Genomic DNA, 24171 nt, shown 5'->3' on the forward strand with positions numbered 1-24171 from the left:
ATCAGGAAATAAAGGGATTTCAAAAAAAAAAAAAAAAGATTACAGCACATACTCACCTATGAACACGTGCTCTGCACTTTGTAGTGCACATGCACACACACATATACACACATAACGCACACACACAGGCGGCTGCCCGGAAAACCTTTCTCCACTGGGAATGCAAGAAACATAGCCGTGTTTATGCAGATGGAAAAGTTGTGGTCCCATCATTTTTCTCTGTTCTGACCATGGAAAGAAAAAGTAATGAGTCCACATCTTGCCAAGATGGAGGCCAGGAAACCTCATGGCTGAGAAGGTGAGAGGGCTTGTCAGAACCTTCCCCGAGACAGTGTTGGGTGGGCAGTTCTGAGGTCTGGCCCTCCCTTCTCCAGCCAGTTACCTGGCTCCCACCTGTGTCCAAGCACTGGCTGGTGAGGCCTCAGAATTTGCACCTGCCCCAGGCAGAAGCTCATGGGAGGCTTCTTAATCATGCAGATTTGAGTGCTGCCTTCCCAGAGCCTCCAGTCAAACATCCATTTTGCTTGGCATTGGACCCTCCCCCTATCTTGAATGCCTGCACCTGCATTTTTCCTGGTCCCTGATTATTGTTACGGCCATATCAGATCTCTTCTCAAAGAGAAGTACCTGTGTTCTCAAAAGATCTCTTCCTTAGGTGTGTTCTCAAAGCAGAAGTACCTGTTGCTCACCTGGCTTCAAACTTCCAGCACTCTCCTGAGCCTGGACTCCAGGCACTCTTGTCACTTGGCCCACACCTTTCATACCCAGCCTGGCCTTGGCTTCTTCGAAGGCTGTTCCCATCACTTATTGCTGCATAACAAACTATCCCTCTCAACTGAATGGCTTAAAATAACCATTTTATGCTTGCTTCTGATTCTGTGGGCCAAGAATGGCAGCAAAGAACAAATGGCACTGGCTTGTCTGCTCCACAGTGTCTGGGGTCTTAGTTGGGATAGCTCAAATGGCTGAGGGATGGCTACAATGGCTCACGTGGAGCCATAAGTCTGGGGCCTTGGCTCTCTTCCAAGCGGCCTCTACACACAGCCCTCTTGGGCTTCCTAACCGCAGAATGCTTCCAAGAGGCAGCCTTCCAAAATGATGAGTCCCAATGTGCCAGTGCTTTGTAAAAGCCTCCGCTTACGTCATGCTTTCTAGTTTCCCATTGGCCAAAGCAAGTCGCTTTGGGCTGAGCCCAGAGTCACTGAAGGAGAGGATGGTACCAGCGAATGACTGTGCCAGGTGAGGTTTGTCAAGGGAGCACAAATGTAACAGCCTACCTACTACCAACCTGATCTCGGTGTATCTGAGGTTCAGGCAAATCAGGCGGTTTGCTAGACGGACCCTACGGTGCAAGGTCCAGAGTCAGAGTGCTTACCGGCAAAGTCTTAGCTTCGCTACTGACTAGCTGTGGGACCTCAAACAAGTCATTTAACCTCTTTCTCCTTCAGTGGCCTCATCCACAGAAGGAGGATTCACCTCATAGGGTTGTTATAAAGATTAAGAGGGATAATACATGCAAGGCATAGAACAATGCCTGGCCCCAAATCGGCACTCACTGAGTTAGCTATTACTACTATTACGACTATTACTACTGACTCTAAACAACTCACCCTCCTTCACAAAACCCAGATAGTAAGAGGCAAAACCCAGATGCAATCTTAAGCCCATGTGCCTCCACTGATGGCCTCTATAATAAAGGGCTATTTAGGGCTTCTCCTATACATAGATTTCTAGAAGCTTCTGAAGAGGTGTGCTTCTAAAGCAGGGAGTGGTCAGGTGTGACAGCAGTGGGGCACTAGAGAGGCATGGGGGTAGAAGTTCAGATCCACAGTGTTCGGTGCTGCTGGTGAGGCAGCAAGAACCGAAGAGCATTATGGGGCACCAATTAAATCCTTCTTTGAGATGCTGAGGGCCAATCTTTGGGCTTATAAACTGAATGCATAAAAGGAAGTTTGTGGAAGAACCTCCTCCGGTCCCCATTTATTCCTTTCAGGGCTCACTGAACATTATCAGCAATGATCTTGTTTCTGTGTTTGCATGTTAACTGCCTGCATCCATGACACTCTCTAAAACACAAAGCTCCAACTTCTTCAGTGACATAACCCCAGGCCTGGGATGGGCCTGGAACAGAGGGAGGAAGGGAGGAAAGAACACACTGGACATTGAGGTTGGTCTCCCAGCAAGAAGTGACGACATCCTGAAGTGGGTGGGCCACAGCAATGGAGAAGAGAGTGCCTAGGTGAGCTCTTTAGGTGATGGCGCAATCATTGTTCAGGGTGCAGCTGGATATGAGAAGGGGGGTGGAGGAAAGCCTTCGTCTGCTCTGAGATGTGATAAAGGCACTCCCTTTCGTGGTCACCATGCTGAAATATGCCAGCAGAAAAGAGCATTACGGACAACCCACCAGAACGGTCAACAGAAGAGATTTGGGGTAACTCTAACAGGAAATGTGTATAACTGCAATAGGAGAATTACACATTCTATTGCAATTTGTAAAAATAATAGTAAGTGAAGAAGAGACATTCCATGTTCCTGGGTGGATTGAGTAAGTAATATAAATGTGTCAGTTTCTCCAAATGAAGTTATGGGTTTAATGCAACCATGACTCAAATTCTAAGAAGATTTTGTTGGGATCCTCTTAGAGTTTTGTAGGAAAGCGACCCTTAAATTCACCTAGAAGAATAAACAAGTGAGGTTATCCAAGACATTTCTAAAACACAAAGAGCAAGGGCAAGGGGGAAGGATGCAGCTCACCAAATATTAAAATACATAAAGAAACTAACATAAGAAGATATATATATGAACAAGGTGCAAATACTAACACCACTTACAAAAACACACACTATGTGATAGAGGAAACATCCCCAAACGACCAGGAAAGAATATGAAGTAGATGGTGTTGAGATTATTATTCAGAAATTAGGGGGAAAGGGAGGGGTGGCTCAGTCAAAGAGCTCACAGCCTAGGCTGGGAGAAAAGGAAAAGATTTAGCCATTTGGGGACCCAGAGAAGGGGTGGTGGGGCTTGAGGGAAAGGCAGATGGGGAGGGGCAAAGACTTTGTGGGCCCTGGGGAAGGAAAGAGGACAGCTTATGGGAGAGTGTCCTAAGCCCTCAGCCCAAGTCCCACCAGAGTGTGATCCCAATGTGTCCTTCCAGCTTCTCTCCCCCACCTGCCAGCCACCCTGAACCCCTTGGTTCTTGCTGCTAAGCTCCCCCTCCTATGACTGCATTCAGGCTCTGCCTTCCACCTGCAATGCACGACCCTTCCAACTACAACCTTAGCCCAAATCCTTCGAGGCCCAACTCTACTTCTTTCACAAAGGCATCCTCCTTCTCTGTGCTTCATTTACATCTCCCTCGTGGCCTTTTACTCATTCATTTGTTCATTTGTTCCCTCATTTAACAAACTCTTATGGGGCACCTCTCTGTGCCAAGCATTGTACCAAGGGCCAGAGATAGAAAAAGAGACCAGAGGTAAGCCTTCCTTTCAAGAAGCTCCTGGGCCCGATCATACCATGCCCATAGTATTTGTGAACCAAGGCTGTTTTCCCTAATAAGACACTTAACTCCCTGAGGACACAGACAATATCCTGTATATTTCCACCGTGCAGTGTTTGTAACAGATGCTTAACAAATATGTGCATCTGAGTTGGACTGAACTGAGTTGGCTAATGTTTGCATATATTATCCCAGCCAATATTCACTGCACCTGTGTGGGCCAAGGTATTGTTATTGTTGTCCCCATTTTACAGATGAGGAAACTGAGGCTCGATGAGGTTAAAGCCCTTGATCTGTGGTCACCAGCTGGTATGCAACAGAGCTGGGAGGATCTAACCTTGAGTCTTTGGTCTTTGTCTCCTTGTGTGACAGGAGAAAAGAATGAAGGGAAACCCCCAGATAATGAAGAAAAGGTCACTGGACTCAAGGGTTAGGATTCTCACTATGCAGTAAAAAGTTCTTCAGAAGAGGCACACGTGTCCTCATAGAAAATCTTAGGAGGGTTTTACCACATGGCCTTTGCACAGATGACCAAATGACCAATCAAGATTTACAGATGATAGTCTGTAATGGTAATCTCCAAGGGCAAGCCCCATGAATTGGGTCACAGAAACAGTAGCAAGGAACTCAGGAAATCAAAGAAAGGAAGACCAACCCAAACCGTCTCCAAAGACCTGGAGGAGAGAAGCAGAAAGAGCGTCACGGAATTCCATAGCTTATCTTTGACCTTTCCGGACAGAAGTCAGCTCAGTTCAAGGAGAACTGCAGAGCAAGGGCTCCACCTTAAAAAAGATAATATAGGTAAACAGAGGTTAAAGTGACTAGGGTTTTTCTGGGTGATGGCATATGTCAGTGAACTGTGATGGCCCCTTTGTTTCAGAGAGGTTAATATCTATGAATGGTCCTGTCACACTGATTCACTAGCTCAAAAAGAATCTGTTCTGATGCCAATGCATTTGCTGGGCCATAAACTACCCTCTCCCAACACACTGAGTACCCTGTTTGCCTTTTTTGTGCTTTTTTCCCCAGTGCCATGCGGAGCCCAGGACATGGCATGCTGTATTACAAGGAGGTGCCAGAGACTGAAAGTTCAAGGAAGAGAAGAAGAGAGCCTCCAGAAGAAGGATCTTCTGTCAGATGACCAGGTGGTAGTTGACGTTCTGACCCTCCTCCCTCGACAGAGAAGAGAGAAGCCGCATGGCCAGTGCTATGGGACCTGATTTAGGGTCCAAAGATGGTGTCCTTTCCCCACTGGCCTGACATGCAAACTCAGATGCCTGGAGCTAGGAGGCCAGGCGAGCAACACATCGGAGTGAAAGAGGCTGGGTATGAGAGATAAATAGGGGTAGTGGGGTCTGTGGCCAACCGCAGGGCACATGCTACCCCAGAGTTCAACCCATCATTATGCAACTCCATTGATTGTTGCCATGTGGAAATGCTGGACCAGCATGGCCAGATCTCCCAACTTTTCAAGAGAAGCCAGAGTTCTGGATTTTTATGAGAAATCTGATTTTTTAAAATGTTGGCAGTAAGTTTAAAACTGTGAGCACTACAAAACAAACAAAACACATCTGCAGACCAGATTTGGCTGGTGGGCTGACTGCTTAGGGCCTCTCGGCTGCAGAGAGAATGGGAAAGCCATGCCTCTAGGGGGTGCCAGTGTCAGGAAAGACAGGATCTCCTTCCTCAGGCAACAGCAGCCCAGGGCTATGGGTGCAGGAGGCTGGCAGAGAACCCGGGAAGCAGAAAGCAAGGACCAATGGAAGCGAGTTAGAGGCTCAGCGCCAAGACCAGCACGGCTTTTCTCTCACAGTTTGCGGGCAAACAGCTCATTAAATGACACCAAAGAGAAAGAAGATGACCAGAAGAATGCAGGGTGAGATTCCACTGGCAACTCTACCACCATCGTCACCTCCTCTCTCTGGACCTCCTTGGAAGCCACAGATGTAATGACCCGCAGACCTCGATGTGAACAGCCCCAGAAGAAATGTGACTTTGCTCCAGCCATCCCACACATCAGCCGCAGGTTAGCACAATGGAAGGGGGAGAGGAGTCTCATCCCAGACTCACACCGGCGGCATCCCCTGCTGCCCCTCAAGCTGCATCTCCAGCTTGCAGGGTGTGGCCCACTTGTCACTGATGCTTGTGAGACAGCCTCAGCTTTCCTTTCTCTCTCCTATCACTGTTTGTTGTCATTTTCTAAGATAGGGCAAAGGGGGCCACTGCCAGATTTCTGCCAATCTGTATGGGAGCCCGTTGGAGGGCCCCTGGAAGGTCCAGGTTTGATGCAATTTGAGTAGAACATTCTGAAGTTCCATGAGGCATCAAATGAAGGAGAAGCCAAAGATACAGTGGTTCTCTAATTAGTTGTGCATGTAGCAGAAACCACACATTTAGTCTCCACACATTTATGGATTATCTTTGGCAAAAGAACCAGGAGACTCATTCTTGGCCCTCAGGAAGCTTAGAACTTTTATAGATAAGAAAAGAGCCTTTACAGATAAGAAAAGGGATGTCCCATGAAGTGAAGTGACATGGCCAAGGTCTGTGTGTTGTGCAGTGGGTAACTCTGAAGGGCTGGGGCACTGGTTTTGTCCAAGAACAAATGAGTTCATCACCATGCCCAGGAAGAAAATACTTGAGTAGTAAACTGCATTTGTGACACAGGTCTGTCTCCATCTGTACCAAAATGCACACATCTATAAGAGGCCAAGAGATACAAAAGCAAAGGTGCTTAGCTTTAAGAAAACTAAAATATTTAGGGGGTGATTACTTACTGGATAAAAGCATCCTTTAATTTATCAAAAAGGATTCACCACAGGGTTCTCTTAAGTCACGGTGAGGAGTATTTTTGCTATCTAGGCCACTGATATTAGAACAATTGACTGGAAGGCAGCATAGGTAAGATTGCTTTAAGTATGGTTTATTGCATTTCATTCTGCCTTAGAGATCAACTAACATTTAAGTTAAAAACAGGAAACAGAGAATTCCATTCAATAAATACAAACAAAAACATACACAGTTAAAGGGCAGTGAAAGTGGAATCAGACTAAGAAGAACCGGAGAGGTAAGGCATTATCTTTCTGTCGGCCAAAACTGGGAGGCAATGACTGGGTCCTCATCTGACACAGGCAGTCAGTCCCTGGCTCTCAGGAGACTGTGTTCCCAAATTCCATGTATTAAGATGGCTGATGGGAACTCATAAAGTATTTTTCCCATGGAAATAACAGAAATGGCAAAGTGGGTGTGAGGTCCCCAGGCTTGGCCCCAAGACCAAGTTAACCTGAAAGGGACTGCTTCCACACCTCCATGCCTGGGGGGTCTTCACTCACCAATCAGCTCTTCAAACCGAAGGCTGCTCCATCACTCATTCTTCTCTGGAGCCACAGACACAGACCTGCCACCTGCCTCCATCATAACTATGTCTCCTCCTCTTACCTCCCCGGGGTTCTGTTGTGAGACCCATGGTCAACTCATGTTATACTCTCTCCCCAAGAGATTCCTTCCACACTTAGGATTTCCACAGTACCCCTACCTAGGGAGGTACTGCGGGCACCCAGCAGGGGACACTTGAGTTGAGGACCATGATGGGAACTCAGGCATGGTGGCCATGCCATGATGGGTCAGGTGCAAGAAGAGGCAAAAGCAAAAATGAGATATTTTATGATCCTTGAGAAGAGAGGCCAGCTTTGCTCCTCTCTCTCCAATTCCTAGTCCAGTCCCCAAGAGGCCGGCTCTCCCCAGCTTGTGTGTGTAGGTGGCCCAGAGAATATATTCTTAAGTAAATTCTTCACTTGAGCTATCTTGAATGGGATTCTGTATGTTGAAATGGAGAGAACTTTGCCTACAATGCCACGTACTAAATCCTGTCTGTCCTGGCTTCTCAAGCTTATCTCCCAATTTTGACTCAGGCTCCCGGATTCGAGGTCCATGAGGGGCCCAGGATTACAGCTCCCTGAATGAATGCCTGAGGGTGCTCACCGCCCCTCACTCACCCAGCTCAGGCTCCAAGTGGACTCCCAGCCCAGTTTCCCCAAATTCTGAGAAATGCAGTCATAACAAAAATCAACCTAAAGGTGAATTTACTTTTCCTAACACTTCAAGTTCACAGTGAACTCTGGCTTCAATCCAAGGTATAAGTCAGCCTCTGAATGAGGCCCCAGGGAATGAGATGATAGAATCCTTATGTTGCATTCTTTTTTCCTTCCCAAAGAACAGATGTGCATTTTATCAGATGCCTCTTTATCATCTCAAATCATCTTCCTAAATTGAAGAGTTTATGGGCAGAATAGCTGCCAGGCTTTGTCCAGTTCCCGCCCCACTGTCCTTCTCCCCTACCGGCTGCCAGCTGCGGTCTGCGGGCTGAGCCTGCCCCAACGCTGTGGCCAGTCCGGTCCTAGGTTGGGAGATATAGGGAGTATAGACTCAACACGGGAGAGTCTCCACAGCACTTCACCTTTGACCCAGTTTGGATCTGTGTGCTCCTGCCTAATTTCTGACCCATGTCTTCATGCCAAGTCTCCAGCTTATAGGCCCTCCCTAACACCCACACCCCAGAAGGTTCAGGGGTCCTTGCCTTGTTCTCTTGAACTCACAGCATAAAACTGTAACTCCCCATGAATTCTACTAAAGGTCCCTCCAATGCTATTTGCCTTGGTCTCTACCCTGGCCCACCCAATGGCCCTGCTCTGCCCCCTGGCAGGCCCTGTGCTCCAGGCTGGACCCCCAACACCAACTCCTGCCTGGATGACAACTGTCACCTGGGGCCTTCCCTCTAGGTGGGGGTTCTGCCTACTGGACCACACCTCCTCTGGGAGGTTGGTGGCCACCCCATACCAGCAGGGGCTTTTGATCCCAGGTACTGCCCTCCAGGCTGCCCCATTCCTCCCACACTCCAAAGCATGACCATAATCACATCCATCACTAAAACTCCATCTCTTGAATGGCAAGATAGAAAGTGGGTACTGCTGTATCCTTGGTGCTGAGCACAGAAGAGGACCCGATTAACATCTGTTATCTGAAGGAAGGAAAGAGGGAGGGACAGTTGGTGTCAAAGGGTCAGCAGAGCTGTGAAGCGGACACATGCCAGAACAGGAGTTCAGCAAGTAAAGATCAAGGTCTCCACCATGGGAGCCAAGAAGAATTCTCATAGGAGGGCAGAGATGATTGGAGCAGTCAGCTGGGGTGGGGGCTGCAGGTCTGGGGGAAGAAGGGATGAAAGGAGCCCTGAAGGAGTGAGCAGGAATGCTGGCACTCCCTCTCTGGCATGGCAAAGACCTAAGGGCTGCATTTTCCATCTGGGAATCTATGTGAAGGGCCCGGGAAAGATAACCTATTGACCATTTGGCTAAAGGATGCCTTTTTCAGACATTTCCTGCAAAGTGATCAGGGCTTGCTCAGCCCGAGGGTGCCACCCCCTAAGCATTTCTTTCATTGCTGGTCCCCAGTCCCAGCTGGAGTCTGAGGCATCCTGCATTCAAGCAACCAGTCCTAACCCCAACTGGCCTCTTGGGGGGAGCAGAGGAGCAGGAAAGAACGGAGGCCATCGAGCACTCCTGAGGTTCATAGCCCCATCCACAGACCATAAGTGTTTGTCTGGCATCTTTCATGTGTCTAGCCTGATGCTGGAATGAAAAAGGATGAGCCAAGACCAAAGACAAGTCACGGCTGCAATAGGCTGGGGGATGCAGCAAGGCACACACTGAATGCGACCTGAGTCAACGGAGGGCATGATGAGGTGTAGCCCCCTAAGCACATGGAACTCTTTCACATCTTTCTTCATCACCTCTCAAGGGAGGTGATGGGGAGACCAAGTCTCCCTAACTCAAGGGGACAGTGTCGGCAGTGATGCTGATGCCAGCAGCTATTTCTAGAAGCAATGGAGCATAGAGGCCAAAAGTAGGGCCTTTGACATCAGAGTTAAGTCCCAATCTTGGCTCTGCCTGTAATTGGTTGTGTTCATTACATACCTCTGAACATTACCTTTTATATCTTTGGCAACAGTACCCACCATATAGAAGTGTTGTGTGAAGGTTAAGTGAGATCACGTATTTAAAGTATGTGAGACCTACTCAGCCAACAGCAAATGCTAGCTAGTATTATTCTTTTTGTTGTTCTTAGAGAAGAATCAGCACCTAATCCATTTTCAGATCTCTCTCTGGCTAACTTTGTGATCCTGGAGTTTGACTCAGAACGACCAGGGAAGGCTAGGGAATTGGGTGGGTAGGGTCTAAACCCAAGGACCTGCTCAGATCACAGTGGTGCTAGCCCAGCTCCAGAGACCCCAGGGAGGTGCTGCGGAGTACGCACAGCAACAAAAAAGAATTTAGGGCATTTGGCAGTGTGGAGTCTGAGACAAAGAGGTGGGCCAGAGAGAAGAGAAGACAGAGAAGCCAGCACAGGTGTGGCCATGGTGGCTACTATTTATCAGGTGCTTCCCAGGTGTCAGACCCTGGCATAAATGCTTTACCTATCCCACTTCTCAACGCCCCTGCAAGACAGGCATTAATATCCTGTTTTACATATAGGGAACGAGTCACCCTAAATTCCCCAGCTAATCAATATGGAGCCAGAGAGGCAAACCCAGGCCTGCCTGACTCCATCATCCAAGCCTCTCTGCACTGCAGTCCTGCCAGGGCCCGGGTGTCCACATGAGGAGAACCTTTCCAAGAGTGCAGAAGCACTCAGAAAAGGGAGACCATGGACAAGAGCTTCATAACTTGGGATCCATGGAGTAGTTAAATCTCTTGAAATTCCAAGCAAAATTGTGTGTGTGCGTGCGTGTCCTTTTTTCTCAGAGAAGTGCTCATAATATTCATCAGACTCTCAAAGAGGTCTATGAACCCCAAAAATGTCAAGTACAATTTACTTAGAGAAAAGAGGTCACCAAGACCTTATTCTCTGGGCACTCCTTCCTTCAAAGCTCTGGAGGAGACGGTGGAGATGATGAGTAGATTGCTCTCTGACAGAAATATAAACCAAAACCACAATGAGATGTCACCTTGCACCTGTCAGAATGGCTAACATTAACAACTCAGGCAACAACAGATGTTGGCGAGGATGCGGAGAAAGAGGATCTCTTTTGCATTGTTGGTGGCAATGCAAGCTGGTGCAGCCACTCTGGAAAACAGGATGGAGGTTCCTCAAAAAATTCAAAATAGAGCTATCCTACAACCCAGCAATTGCACTCCTAGGCATTTATCCAAGGGATACAGGTGTGCTGTTTCAAAGGGACACATGCACCCCCGTGTTTAAAGCAGCACTATCAACAATAGCCAAAGTATGGAAAGAGCCCAAATGACCATCGACGGATGAATGGATAAAGAAGATGTGGTATACACATACAATGGAGTATTACTCGGCAATCAAAAAGAATGAAATCTTGCCATTTGCATCTACGTGGGTGGAACTGGAGGGTATTATGCTAAGTGAAATTAGTCAGAGAAACAAATATCATATGACTTCACTCATATGAGGACTTTAAGAGACAAAACAGACGAACATAAAGGAAGGGAAACAAAAATAATATAAAAACAGGGAGGGGGACAAAACATAAGAGACTCATAAATATGGAGAACAAACTGAGGGTTACTGGAGGGGTTGTGGGAAGGGGGATGGGCTAAATGGGTAAGGGGCACTAAGGAATCTACTTCTGAAATCATTGGTGCACTAGATGCTAACTAATTTGGATGTAAATTTAAAAAATAAAAAAATAATTAAAAAAAGATTGCTCCCTGACAGCCTCTTGTCCCTCTTCAGCTTTCTAAGTCAGTAGTGGCATCAGGAGCAGAGGCCACCAGATTTTGCTAAGACAGCATTTGGCATTGCACGATGCTAGGAGACAGACTTGAATCCAATTCACTGCCCCAGCAAGAGTTTAACCTGGCATTCATCCATTACTCAGAATATTGTCTCCTCTACAAGATGTCACAGGGAGCCACCCACTGCCCCACTTCTTATCTGGACACTCCCACCTCCAATAAAGGAAATCAATGAGATGGTGAAGCCATGTCTACAAAGTTTAGGAAATGTCTCCACAGGAATGGAGGCTGAAAATCACAGCCTGTCGATGGGGCTGCTTAAAACAACACCACCCACAAGCTCTCTCAAGAGCCTCGAAGCTAAAAATGTGTTGGGAGTAGAGACATGTTGGGTCCCCTTTGAGAGCTTCAAACCTTGGAAGGCAAGGAGAGAAAGAAACCCTATGAACCCAGAAACTCTATGAGCCCAGAAAGCCTCAGAGTACATGTGGGCATCTCATGGGTATGCATTAGCCTTGGATGCCTAATTGTGCCCCTTGATGCCCAATGGCCTTTGCACCCCCTCTTTTCTCTGGCCTGAAACACCAAAGTTTAAATCTATGGTACGGTAACATGTACCACTAAGTCTAGGAGCTGAAGGGTCTGCCAGGTGGGTGGGCCCTCAGGGTTCAGAGAGGAGGCCCAGAGAGGGGAGGCAAGTTATCCAAACCCATGTTTCACTCCTGCTGTTTCATTCTTTTGAAGTCAGGGGCTCAAACTGCTGGGCTCATGCAGACACTCACACAGATGGCAGGGGTTTAGGAACCGAGGATTTAGAGGAAGGATGGTTTCTTAAATAGAGCTGGACACGGCCCAGTGGCTCAGAATAGACAAGGCGGGAACATCAGCTTCCATCAGAGCCAATAAGTCATCACAACCATTTCCCCTTTCCGAGTCCTCCTTACAAAGACCAAGAAATCAGATCCACTATCCGGATGGAGATAATGCAAGGCGATACTTCCTCTCCAGGTTCCCAGGTATTTGCGAAGATGAGAATGCGCAACACTGGCTCCCTGGGAAGATACAAACAAATAAAAGTCCAAAACATCGACCACACTGCACTCCACCTTGTGTGGTTAGCAGAAGAGGTGTCTCGGAACTCAGAAACGGGCCATCAGGCTTGCACCATCACATGGAAGAAGATGCAGGAGGGCCGGAGAGTGTGTGTGTCCCGCTAAGTACTTCCTTCAGTACACAGCTAATCCGATTAGCAGCTTTAGGAAACTCTGCAATGTTAATTCAAGGGTCCCATTCATGGAACAGCTTGGCCCATGCCTGCTCAGAGCTTCCATTCTTCTTTCTGCAAATGAAATGCACACAGAAGGACTTTCTCTCCCTGCAGAATGCACTCTTGCCTCCTTGCCCCGCACACATCCAAGATGCTGCTGCCGCTTCCTCTGGCAGCTCCCGTGGCAGGGGCAGGGGCCTGTCTGAAAACGGTGAGAAAATAGAGCTCTTTCAATCCCAAGCACAACACGGGCTGATTTTAACAGCACTGTCAACCCAGGTGGCCTCCCAAACTGGCGGCCATGCCGAGTCGCGAAAGCACACCAGTTGGAGGGCCCTGGAGGAGTCACTGGCTTTCTCGGGGCCTTCCTTTCTTTTTCTGCAGAATGGGGACGTGGGGTAGAGGGCATAGCTGGGACAGAAGGCTGAAAGGAGGGAAACCGCGGGCTTGTGCAGACAATGTCATTATGTTTGGCTGGAGGACAAGGAGAGGGAAGGGGGCTGGATACACAGGTGGTAGACAGAGTGTGGAGGGCCCAGACGAAGGTCAGACTAAGGAATGTTTCTGCTGGGTGACAGGGAGCCACGAAGGGTCTTCAGCACCGCAGTTGTGTTAATTTCCTGGGACTGCTATAACAAACTACCACAAAGTGTGTGGCTTAAGACAGCAGAAATCCATTCCCTCCCAGTCCCGGAGGCTAGAAGCCTGAAGGCAAGGTGTTGGCCGAGCCGTGCTCCCTCTGCAGGCTCTAGGGAAGAATCCTGCCTCGCCTCTGGCTAACGGATGACAGCTCTGTGGTGCTCCCTGGCCTGTAGATGCTTCACTCCGGTCTCTGTGATCCTCTTCACACGGCCTCCTCTGCGTCTGTGTGCTCCTCTCCTCTTATAAAGACACCAGTCACTGCATTTAGCTCTCATCCCAAGACCCTTAATTAATTACGTCTGCAAGTCCTCTGTTTCCAAATAAGGTCACATTCTGAGATTCCACGTAGACATGAGTTTGGGGGACCCTTGTTTGGTGGTTGCAAGGTCAGGGCCAGGAAGATCACCTGGAAGCAGGATGGGGAAGGCGGACTAGAGGCAGGGAGACTGACTGCTTTAAGCAAACAACGAGGGGGCTCCCGGCTGGGGGTCCCAGGGCCCTCAGCAGCTCTCTTCTGTGGCCAGTGCATAACTCTCATTGGGCTCCTAAACCAACCCAGGCAAAAGGTCTTTGCTCACCCTTTGGCCCATAGAGGCTCCAGGCTACCTTCCAAGTGATGGCAAAGGAATGATTGATTACACGCACCTCTGCTGGTCTCTGTTCCTTCTGACTGGCAACACGGCCGACAGGTGGGTGCAGGGGAGGACGCCTGGAGGTACAGGGGAGGACTCCCTGGCCTGGGAGTTGGGAAGCCTGGTTCCGACCCCAGTTCTGCCACTCACTGAATTTAGGACACTGGGCACATCTAGAGAATGAGGCCAACTTGGTCACTTCTAGGGCAAAGATACGGTTTCATTCTGTAGCCAAGAGAACAGCTCCAAACTCACGGGATGAACCAGGGAAAGAAGCCTTCTGGGGTTACACTGCAAGGTTCTGAACCCTCCCTGCTCTGATTCCCTGCAGGGATTCAGCGCCCCCTCCCCTCAAAACTCCTTCCCTTCCCTAAAACACAGGAACACTAACCAAAGCTTGGAAATGAAATAACCTAAATCTAAGAATACATCTTTTTGCACATTGGAAGCAGGAAGACGAAGTGAAAGTGTGGTTCCTTTTTATTTAGTTAGTTTTTTAATCAAAGCAAATGTTTAAGGATCTATGCACAAAGTTGTTCACAGCCTCATTGCTTCTAATAGGAAAAAATTACCAGAAAAAAGAGGGAAACAATCTTCATGCCCATCTGTACAGGATTAGCTTGATGAATTGTGGCAGAGTTGCACATTAAATGTGATTAGACCACAATGTACCACATGAAAAGATGTCTATGAGGTGGTGTTAAATGAAATACACAGGCTGCACAAGACGGTGTTGAGAAAAATCCTTTCTATGTTTTAAAAATACCTATACGCACATGGCCTGAGCCTGGCAAGGCTGGAGGTAATCCAGCAAACTGATAACAGCACGGATCCCTGGAGCTGAGAGAACAGGAGATTTTTACTTTCTATTTTCTATAATTTTGAGCTATTGGACTTTTTTTTTTCCCAAACAACTGGCAGTATTGGTTTAATCAGCAAAAACAATAAAAAGTATTCCCATTCTGAAAATAAAACAACTATTCTAGATAGTTGCAAAGTACTATTGGCCCGCAGAGAAAAGTGATCAGGATAAAAATCACTTTCCCATAAAAACACACAGAAAAAAAAAAAAAATTCCAAGCTTGGGAAGGAGGAAACACTAGGTAGGTACATGTTTCAAAGGCCTCAAACCCAAGCTACCAAAGTTCCCTCCGGTACATTGCAAAGTTTCCCCACTCTCCATTTTAGCCCTACACCCTCCAGGTCAGTGGGCTTTCTGTAAATACTATTACTACTAATAATGAAGAGGTGGCAGATTTGATATTTATTGAGCTCTTATTATTAGCCAGGCACTGTGCTAAGCACTTCATACATATTCTTTTTGTCCTTGCAGCATTACTATTCCTATTTTATAGATGAAGAAACTGAGACCCAGCTTAAAAATCCAAGCCCAGATGGTCTGACCCCAAAGCCCATGACTGTAGTCAGTGCTTTAACCATCTGTCTGGAAGCAAAGCCCTATTGGAGCTCTTGATCATCTAAGCCCCTAGGAGATGGTTCCAGGATCTGCTGATCTCCACAGGCCTCTTCCTTCTTCCTCTCTCACCCATGTTGACCAGTGCCTTCTAGGTACAAGGGACTGGGCCACCTTCAAGGGATCTGAAGGCAAATTTGATGTGGACTCTACTTCTCTGAGTTCACAGGGAAGAAGGAAAGAAAAGATCCAAGTTCTTAGACCAGGAGGCTGACCATGCTGGCCTTGGGGAGTGCTGTGAGGGAGATGAAGGCAGGGCTTCCAGGCTTCCCTGCACTGAGCATCGTAGGCAACCTTCCAGGCAGGCAACCCTCCAGGAGCTGGCCCACATGGTGGCTGGCCACTCCCGGACTCTCTCTGGGGTCTCCCGCTCACATCTGCCAAGGCTGGACCCCCACGCTGTGCCATGGCAGGTCCCCCCAGGACCACACAGGATCACTAATAGGGGTGACCCTGAGCATTTGTGTTCGTGGACAAACATCAAGTAACTGCTGTGCTGGCCCAGAGTGTGTGAGAAGGGTCCCCAAGCCAAACAGCTCCAGCTCCAGGGTCCTCCTGGATCTTGCATGGTCACCGCTCCTACTTTCCAAGTCAGTATGTACCACACAGAGTGTGCATTGGTGCAAGCACTTTGGAAAACAGATGGTATCTACTAAAGCTTACGTACCACGAGACCCAGAAATCCCACTTGTGCTTGCCCCGTGGGTACCAGTGCTTGCGTCCACCCTAACATACGTCTAAGAATGTCAGCAGCAGCTTTACGGATCACAGCCCAAAACTGTGACCTGTCTAAATGCCTGTCGACAGAAGGATGACTTCACTAGCATTCGGTCACACAAGAGAATACCACACGCAACAACGAGAGACAAACTGCTTCACGCAACAAGGTCAAAAAGCTGAGTGAAATAAGCCAGACACAACGCATGCTGTGTGACTCTATTTATGCAGGTACAATAAGTCCGTGTGACAGAGGCCAGGAGGGTGGGATGGGTACTGACTGGGAGGGGGCATGAGGGAGCGTCCATGGTTCTGGAAATGTTCCATGCCTTGGTCTGGGTGGCGTTTATGTGGACATACGTAAAAGTTCACAATCCTGTGTATTTGAGACATGTGAATTTACTATTCTTAAGCAATATTGCAAAAAGAAGTTTAAAAAATTTTAACCACACAGAGATGACAATGAGGTCAACTTCTTTAGGCCTCCAGGTAAGAACTGGTTAGTTGCAGTGATAGAATTATGGAGATGCTTCCTTTTGTGAGAGCCCGATTAAGGTTGTGTATATTGGTGTGAAAAATAATTTGGTTTGTAAAAGTCCATTTAAAATTCAAACAGATGGGGAACCTGGGCCCCCTCCTCCCCCAGCCCCTGGCAGGAGCTTGGACTTGGCCAGTCCCAGTAGTTGCTCATATTTGAGCCATGGGAGTTGCCCCCTTACTCTGGGCACATTTCTACTCACCCCTCTGACAGGCATCCTCACCATCTACCCCGGCCACCCTTTCCAGGAGTATCTGTCTACCACAGCCTACCCCAAAGAGCCACACTCCAGGGACTCACACCTTACCGCTGTTCCCAGAGTAGAGATAAGCCCTCTCATACTCCCCACATGGCTTCCCCACTGCCCGAAATGTCTCTTTTCAATTCTTGACTTCAGGAACTCATACTCATCCTTCAAGACATAATGCAAGAGTTCCCATTCCCACAATGCCTTTCCCGGCTCAGCTGGGTAGGCTTCTTCCCCTCACTCTTGTCTCTTCCCACTGCTCTTGGTTCGTCAGAGCACTTGCCGTGAGGAACCGCCCTTCATCTATTTATCTGACAGCCTCATTCCACTAGACTGGGAGCACCTCAGTGATCACATCTGCCATTGCCTGAGAACTTGCTATGTACCAGGCACCAGGCTGGCGCATTACCCTGGACTCCATCCTCCCAACCCCCTGTGGAGTGAGTGCCGGTTTCATCCCCATTTGCAAATAGGAAAAGTGAGCCTTGGAGATGTTGGACAGCTTGTCCAAGTCTAAACCCTGTCTGCCTGGCATGAATGGTTTCCTTGAAAGCAGGAGTCACATCTTACTCCTCTTTCTCCAGCACTGCATTTGGCCATGGCAGGTGCCTCCCGAAAAGGGTACAAAGCTTCAGTTATACAAGATAAGTAAGTTCTGAAGATCTGCCATACCACACTGGGCCCATAGTTTATAATACAGTTTGTACACTTAAAAATTTGTCAAGAGCGTAAACCCCTTGGTTCTTACCACAGTAAGTGTTAAAAAGTCTCAAGAGAAAGGAAAGAGGGTGGGAGGAGGGGCTGCAAGTAGCAGAGGTCGTTTGGCAACAGGCACGTGTGAACCTTGGTCACCAAATAGCAAGCCATCGTGAGCCACACCGGCCCATCAGCCTCACAGCACAGCCTCCCCTTCTGCTGCTTTTCAGAATGGGGATTCCCCAGAGCTGAGGCATCTGAGCCCAGTGGGCAGGGCGACTGAGAACTCAAGACACAGTCCCCCTACTATTCACCCCAGGGTGGAGGCAAGGAGGGAGAAGAGTACCAACGTCAGAAGCCCCATCGTATTTCCTGGTTCGTCTGCAAAAGAAGAGCACAGCACCCCACGGGCAAACATCTCCCCCCAGTGCTAAGCATTAGGAGCATCATCAACAAACATGCCCTAAATGGAGCCCATGCAGTAATTCTCTCCAGTCTGGGAAGTGCTGGACCCTGAGGCTAAAGTCCTGAGAACCCACACTGAGCTCAAGTCTGAACCCTCTGAGCTGGAGTCTGAACCTTCAGATAAAGAGGCAAATGGATGTTCTCTTACAAGGATCAGCAGATCGGAGGCTCTGGTTCCATAGCCTGTAGGGCAGAAAGAGCGTCCCTCTGGTTTTCCACAAACAGGTGTGCATGGGACTGACAGGTCAGATACTGATGTCTCATGGTCCACATCTACCCTTGCTGGAGTCCCTGACCCCTCTCCCCAGAGAAAGAGAAGTAGGGGACACAGTACTTACCTGTGCCATGTCCCCTTTCCTCTACTGACTGCTTGATCCAGTCTCTGGCTTTGTCAATATGAAATAACTTCAGGTCCTCTTCGTCCAAGGCAATGTCTCCCCAAAAGACAGCTGGGAAGAAAAAAAAAAAACATAAATGGGTCCATTTAAGCTGGAGATCAAGAAAAAAATGGATTTATGAATGTTTCAGAGGACATTGGACGTTGAATGGAAAACTCTAGAAATGAAAGTCCATCCAACCAAATTTCTCCCTGAACCCAACACATAGGGCTGGCAGAGACAGAGGAATGACATGTAATAATTCTGTGTATTAAAGTCCTAGGACTGGGGTCAACCACCTTGAAGATCAAAGGCCTAGGTCTGTAAAGTATTTTTTTAATGTTTATTTCTTTATTTTGAGAGAGAGAGAGAGTGAACAGGGGAAGGGGGAGAGAGAGAGAGAGAGAGAGAGAGAGAGAGAGAGAGAGAGAGAGAGAATCTCAAGCAGGCTCCGTGCTGTTAATGTGAGCCTGACATGGGGCTTGATCTCATGAACCATGAGATCATGACCTGAGCAGAAATCGAGAGTCAGACCCTTCACCAACTGAGCCACGCAGGCACCCCCTAGAAATGACATTGCATCCAATCAGATCTTTCCGTGAACCTAACACATGGGGCTGGTAGAGACAGAGGAATAACATATAATAATTCTGTGTATCAAAGCCACAGGGCCAGGGCCAACCACCATGAAGATCAAAGGCCTAGGTCTATAAGGTATTTTGAAAGGACACCCTGTCTTACTCTAGCTGTGAGCAGCTCTGGGCAAAACTACCACATAGAGGCAGCTGTTTCTTTCTTTGCCAGAGTCTCCAGGATATTTAAAAAAAAAAAAAAGCATAATGTGGTAAATGATACTACTGTTCACAATATTTGCTGCCTTTCCCTGGGGAAGATTATCTGTCTCTGTCCCATTAATGTTAGGACTGGCCACTTCACCTGCTCTGACTAATTAAATGTGAGAGGAAGCTTTAAGAGTTAGTGCATGATTCACATGTCCTCTTTTCCTTTTACCAAAAGACAAGCAACATTCCAGAATGCAGTGACTCTATCACCCTGGGTTCTAGAGTAAATATGATGTGGAGCAGAGATATGGCTGATCAGGATGGATACGTGGCATGAATAAGGAGGATAAAAACTGCTATTTTCATAAGTCTCTGAGATTTGGGGCTATTTGTTACTAGAGCACAATATCTTCATCCTGACTAATACAGAAATTGCTATCAGAAGTAGTGTTCTACCCTAACAAAAATAAATTGTGTTTGGGCACAAGGCAGTGGATGTCAAGGAAACTTAATTAAGGCTGGAAGGAGGTGATGTATGTTATGCAGTGATGAGGTACCTGGTAAAAATATTGCCTGCATTAACTTGGAAGGCAGATGATAAACTGCCATAGCTTAAAAAAGCCATAGCTTTAAGTGGAGAGATTGAGAGTCAGAATGTTAATAGCATGCTTTGGTTGCTATTAGCTGCATTTGATAAGAAAGAAAAGAGTTTTATAGAGAATTAGGCAATTTATAGTGGAATGAAAAGGAATAGGGAGAGTGCAGAAATTGAGGAAGACCCAACCTATTCTCATTACTAATCAATGAAAGGAAAACTGAGAAGGCCTTTGAGTAACAAATGCTAATTCAAACTCAGCTTTGTGGTGTAGAGAAATGGGAACCCTCATCCATTGCTAGGTGGAATATAAGATAGTATACTACCTGTAGAAAAATCATTTGGCAATTTCCTAAAAACTTAAACATAATCTTATCAAAAGACCCAGAAATTCTACTCCTAGGGAAACTTCCCAAGAGAAATGAAAACATATGTCCACACAAAGACATAAATTCAAATGTTTATAGCAACCTTATTCATCAATGGCTCCAAACTTGAAAACAACATAAATGTCTATTGCCTGTGGAGCAGATCAACAAAAAGTGATATACATATAAAATGGAAAACTATTCAGCAATTAAAAAGAACAAACTATTGACACATGCTACAACATGTATGAATTTCAAAAACATCTAGCTAAGTGAAAAAAGCTAGATGCAAAAGATGATTCCATTTATCCTGAATGTCTAGAAAAGGCTAATTTATAGAGTCAGAAAAGTGATCGCTAAGGTTGGGGTCAGGATGGGGACTTGACTATAAATGGGTATGAGGGAACTTTTCCAGGTGGTGGAAATGTTCCATAATTTAATGGTGGTGATGGTTGCACAACTATGAACTTACTAAAATCATTGAATTGTACACTTACAATGGGTAATTGTACAGTATGTAAATATACCTCAAGAAATTTGTGTGAGACAAAAAAAGAACTCAGCTATATAGCGAGGGCCAGTCAAGATGGTGCCCAGTACATTCTTTCAGTGTGAGAAGCATGGTTCGGTACAGGAGACCAAAAGTGTGGTTCCCTCACAGAGGCCTCATAAGTGCAAGGTGCCAGCCATTATGCCGGACAGAGAGGCATGTCTAGGAAATGACTGTGGTGTGGCTATGGCATGTGGAGCTGAATCAAATAGGAAGACAACTCACATTTCAGAGAAGTATTGTGCCCAAAACGCCCACTAGTATCGCCTGCAAAAGACCTCAACTGTTTGAGATTTAAAATGACCCCTAGTGAACCTTGGGCCCCCAACCTTCTATGGGGAAGGAAGTAGGCTGAAAAAGATGTCCTCTTCAGGTAGTGCAATAAGAATAATGAAACAGAAAAGACAGGCCTCCCTGAGTGGGGCCATAGAAGGCCATGGAGGAGAATGACTGGAGAAATACTCTCAGGAGGTGGGATCAAGGCCCTCCCCTGGGGACCACACATGGGGAAGACACCTCTTTTCCTGCCACTGCATCCTATTCCATCTCAGGAACCAGAGAAGAGCAAGGCACGAAGATGTCAGTTTCAAAAACAGCAATAGTTCAGGGAACAGTGAAGAGTGCTGTGATTGATTAGTGATGTCTGCCATGGCGAGTGTGGGAGTAGCAACCATCAGGGATATTTGGCCCTTCCTGCTTTCATCTTTAGAAAGATCTTTAGGAAGAGAATCATCTTTCATCTTTCATCTTTAGGAAGAGAATCAGGGTAATACTGTTGCAGAAAATAAACCAGAAGTTTGGGTAAAAGCAACTGCTCTTCCTAGAAATTTAAAAGAATAAGTTGAAAAGTGTTCCCAAATAAAATAAGATACTGTAACAACATATAAGGTCAACAATACCACTGGATCAACAATGGATCAACAATACCACTATACAGCTGTGCAACAGAACTTTCTGCAATGGTGGAAAAGTTCTATATCTGAGCTTTTCAATAACCACATGTGGTTACTGGGCACTTGAAATGTGGCTAATGTAATTGAGGAACGGAGTTTTACATTTTATTTTATTTTAATTAATTTAAATTTAAATTGCTACATGTGGCTAATGGCTATCTTACGAATATAAATAATATAAAATAAAATTTTATATAATGATATAAATAAAATAATAAATTATATTTAAAATAGCAAAGAGCACCACATTTCTAGAAATAACCTTGATACAAAAGTGTGATACTATGTCAAGAATGTAAAATTCTACTAAAAGCTATAAAAAGTGACTGACATGAAAAGAAAGACATGCTATGTTGATTTTTTTTCAAATTAATGTGTAGGTTTATTATGCTTCAGTCAAAATCTCAATGTTTTTCTTATTATGATAAGATGGTATTAAAGTTCATCTGCATAATTAGGTGATAACAGTCAAGAAAGAGCACTAAGGGAGGACGGGCCTCATTAGACATCAAAATATGTTTTAAAGCTACAACAACCCTGCAACATGGCATAGTCCAGAAGTGATCTCTAGTCTATATAAGAAAATTCATATATAAGGAAATCTCACAAATTTGTGGAAAGAGGGGGACTAAACTATGAATTATGTATAGACAAATGAATTAGCTATTTGAGGACCTTACACTATACACCAAAATAGATTCCAAATAAATAAAAAAAATATCGGGGTGCCTGGGTGGCTCAAGTTGGTTAAGTGTCCAACTTCAGCCCATAACATGATCCCGCAGTTTGTGAGTTCGAGGCCCGCGTCGGGCTCTGTGCTGACAGCTCAGAGCCTGGAGCCTGCTTCGGACTCTGTGTCTCCCTCTCTCTCTCTGTCCCTCTCCTGCTCATGCTCTGTCTCTCTTTCTCAAAAATAAACATTAAAAAATTTCTTTAATATGAAAATTTAAGAATTAAGTCAACAAGTTGGCTGAACAATAGTTAGAAGCAAATGAGCTAAGTCTATGCATTCAAAACACACAGCTTTTGAATTCTTACCAAAAGGCAAAACATGGCCCATGGCCATCTCCTAAGAGAAGCTCTCTGAGGATTCCTACCACCTGGGGAAAGTTTCCTTCACCAGCTCTGGCTACTCTTAAGTGTAATCTGCAGACGAGCAGCAGCATTGTTGTCTTGGAGCTCGACAGAAATACGAGATCACAGAGTCCACACCAGACCTGCTGAATCAGAAGCTGCATGTGAACAAGATTCCCATGAACGTGTGCACACTGAAGTCTGAGAAGCACTGACCCAAGGCACCAGAGGTTGCCTCACTCAACCATGTCCCTGGGGGCACAGGCTCCCCTGCACCTCTCTTAGGCTTGTCCTGGCTATAATGAAGAGGTCAAGCAGGGTAATCTTTCACAGAATGTTGAACTTGAATGGAGAGGCTAGAGGAAACATCTAAAATGCCCATCGGTGGAAATACCATCTGCTCCAGTCCTGGCTGAGCCCACTGGAACTCCAACCTGCAATTTAGGGAGTTGTCACAAGGTGGTGGTGTTTTGTTACGAAGCTCTGGCCAGTAACTATGTCAGGAATAGATCATGAAATACAATAGGAAAAATGCTTTCCAGAAATCAAAAATAGAAATCTTTAAAGTAGTCAGATACAATTTTAAAGTTTTTATATAAGAAACTTGCAAATATAAAAGACTACTTTCGAAGAAATACTTTCTAATGATCAGTGAATGATGTGCTGATAATTAACAATTGGCTAAGGGGAGGGGAGAGCCCTGATTTGGCGCGTTTGCTGATTTCCCTGGTGTAAACACTTCCACCCTGGCTGATTTCAGAGTTACAGAACATGGAATTGGGAAAAGGAGCATACAATGGGTTCTCACAAGCTTACAGGTGAGAGCCAGCTCCGGCACACTACTGTGATGAGTATCTGTAAAGTTATATTATGCTCCCCATCTGATCCCATGTGTATGCCTGACCCTCAAGGCTGCAAAAGATGACCATGAGCCAGCCTTGCCTTGCAGGAAAAGGCTCCCATTGAGGAGTCTCACAGCATCCTGTCCTGCCTGCCTTTTCCCATCTACAACAGAAGCATTTAGCACTCTGTCTCAGGTACCAGGCCAAATGCATTCTACACATCAACCTCAAATAAAGGCCCAGAGAGGAGTTAGGATTTAGGCAAGGTCATGCAAGCAGGAAGAGGCTTCAGAGATGTTTTAAGTTAACTGAGGCCTCCCTGATTCCCAAGTCAGAACTCTCGCCAGCAAAGCCAAGTCTTCCCAAAGTTTTACATTTTAAATTTTTTTTTTTTTCAGCGTTTATTTATTTTTGGGACAGAGAGAGACAGAGCATGAACGGGGGAGGGGCAGAGAGAGAGGGAGACACAGAATCGGAAACAGGCTCCAGGCTCTGAGCCATCAGCCCAGAGCCCGACGCGGGGCTCGAACTCACGGACCGCGAGATCGTGACCTGGCTGAAGTCGGATGCTTAACCGACTGCGCCACCCAGGCGCCCCATCAAAGTTTTACATTTTAAAAAATTTTTTAAATATTTTTATTTATTTTTGGGAGACAGGGACAGAGCATGAGCAGGGGAGGGGCAGAGAGAGAG

The 24171-nt window shown here is 46.5% G+C and overlaps 1 protein-coding gene across 1 annotated transcript in view; it reads right to left on the reverse strand.

The window, feature by feature from the left end:
* Positions 1–24171, reverse strand: part of TLL2 (tolloid like 2) — a 127425-nt gene that overhangs the window by 79587 nt on the left and 23667 nt on the right. The window contains exon 2 of the mRNA XM_086680518.1: positions 18276–18386. Coding sequence (XP_086536644.1) covers positions 18276–18386 — 111 coding nt within the window. The remainder of the gene's footprint in view (positions 1–18275; positions 18387–24171) is intronic.

Source organism: Puma concolor, chromosome D2 (genome assembly GCF_028749965.1).
Source record: "Puma concolor isolate L17-30 chromosome D2, mPumCon1.1.hap2, whole genome shotgun sequence".
Lineage (NCBI taxonomy): Eukaryota > Metazoa > Chordata > Mammalia > Carnivora > Felidae > Puma > Puma concolor.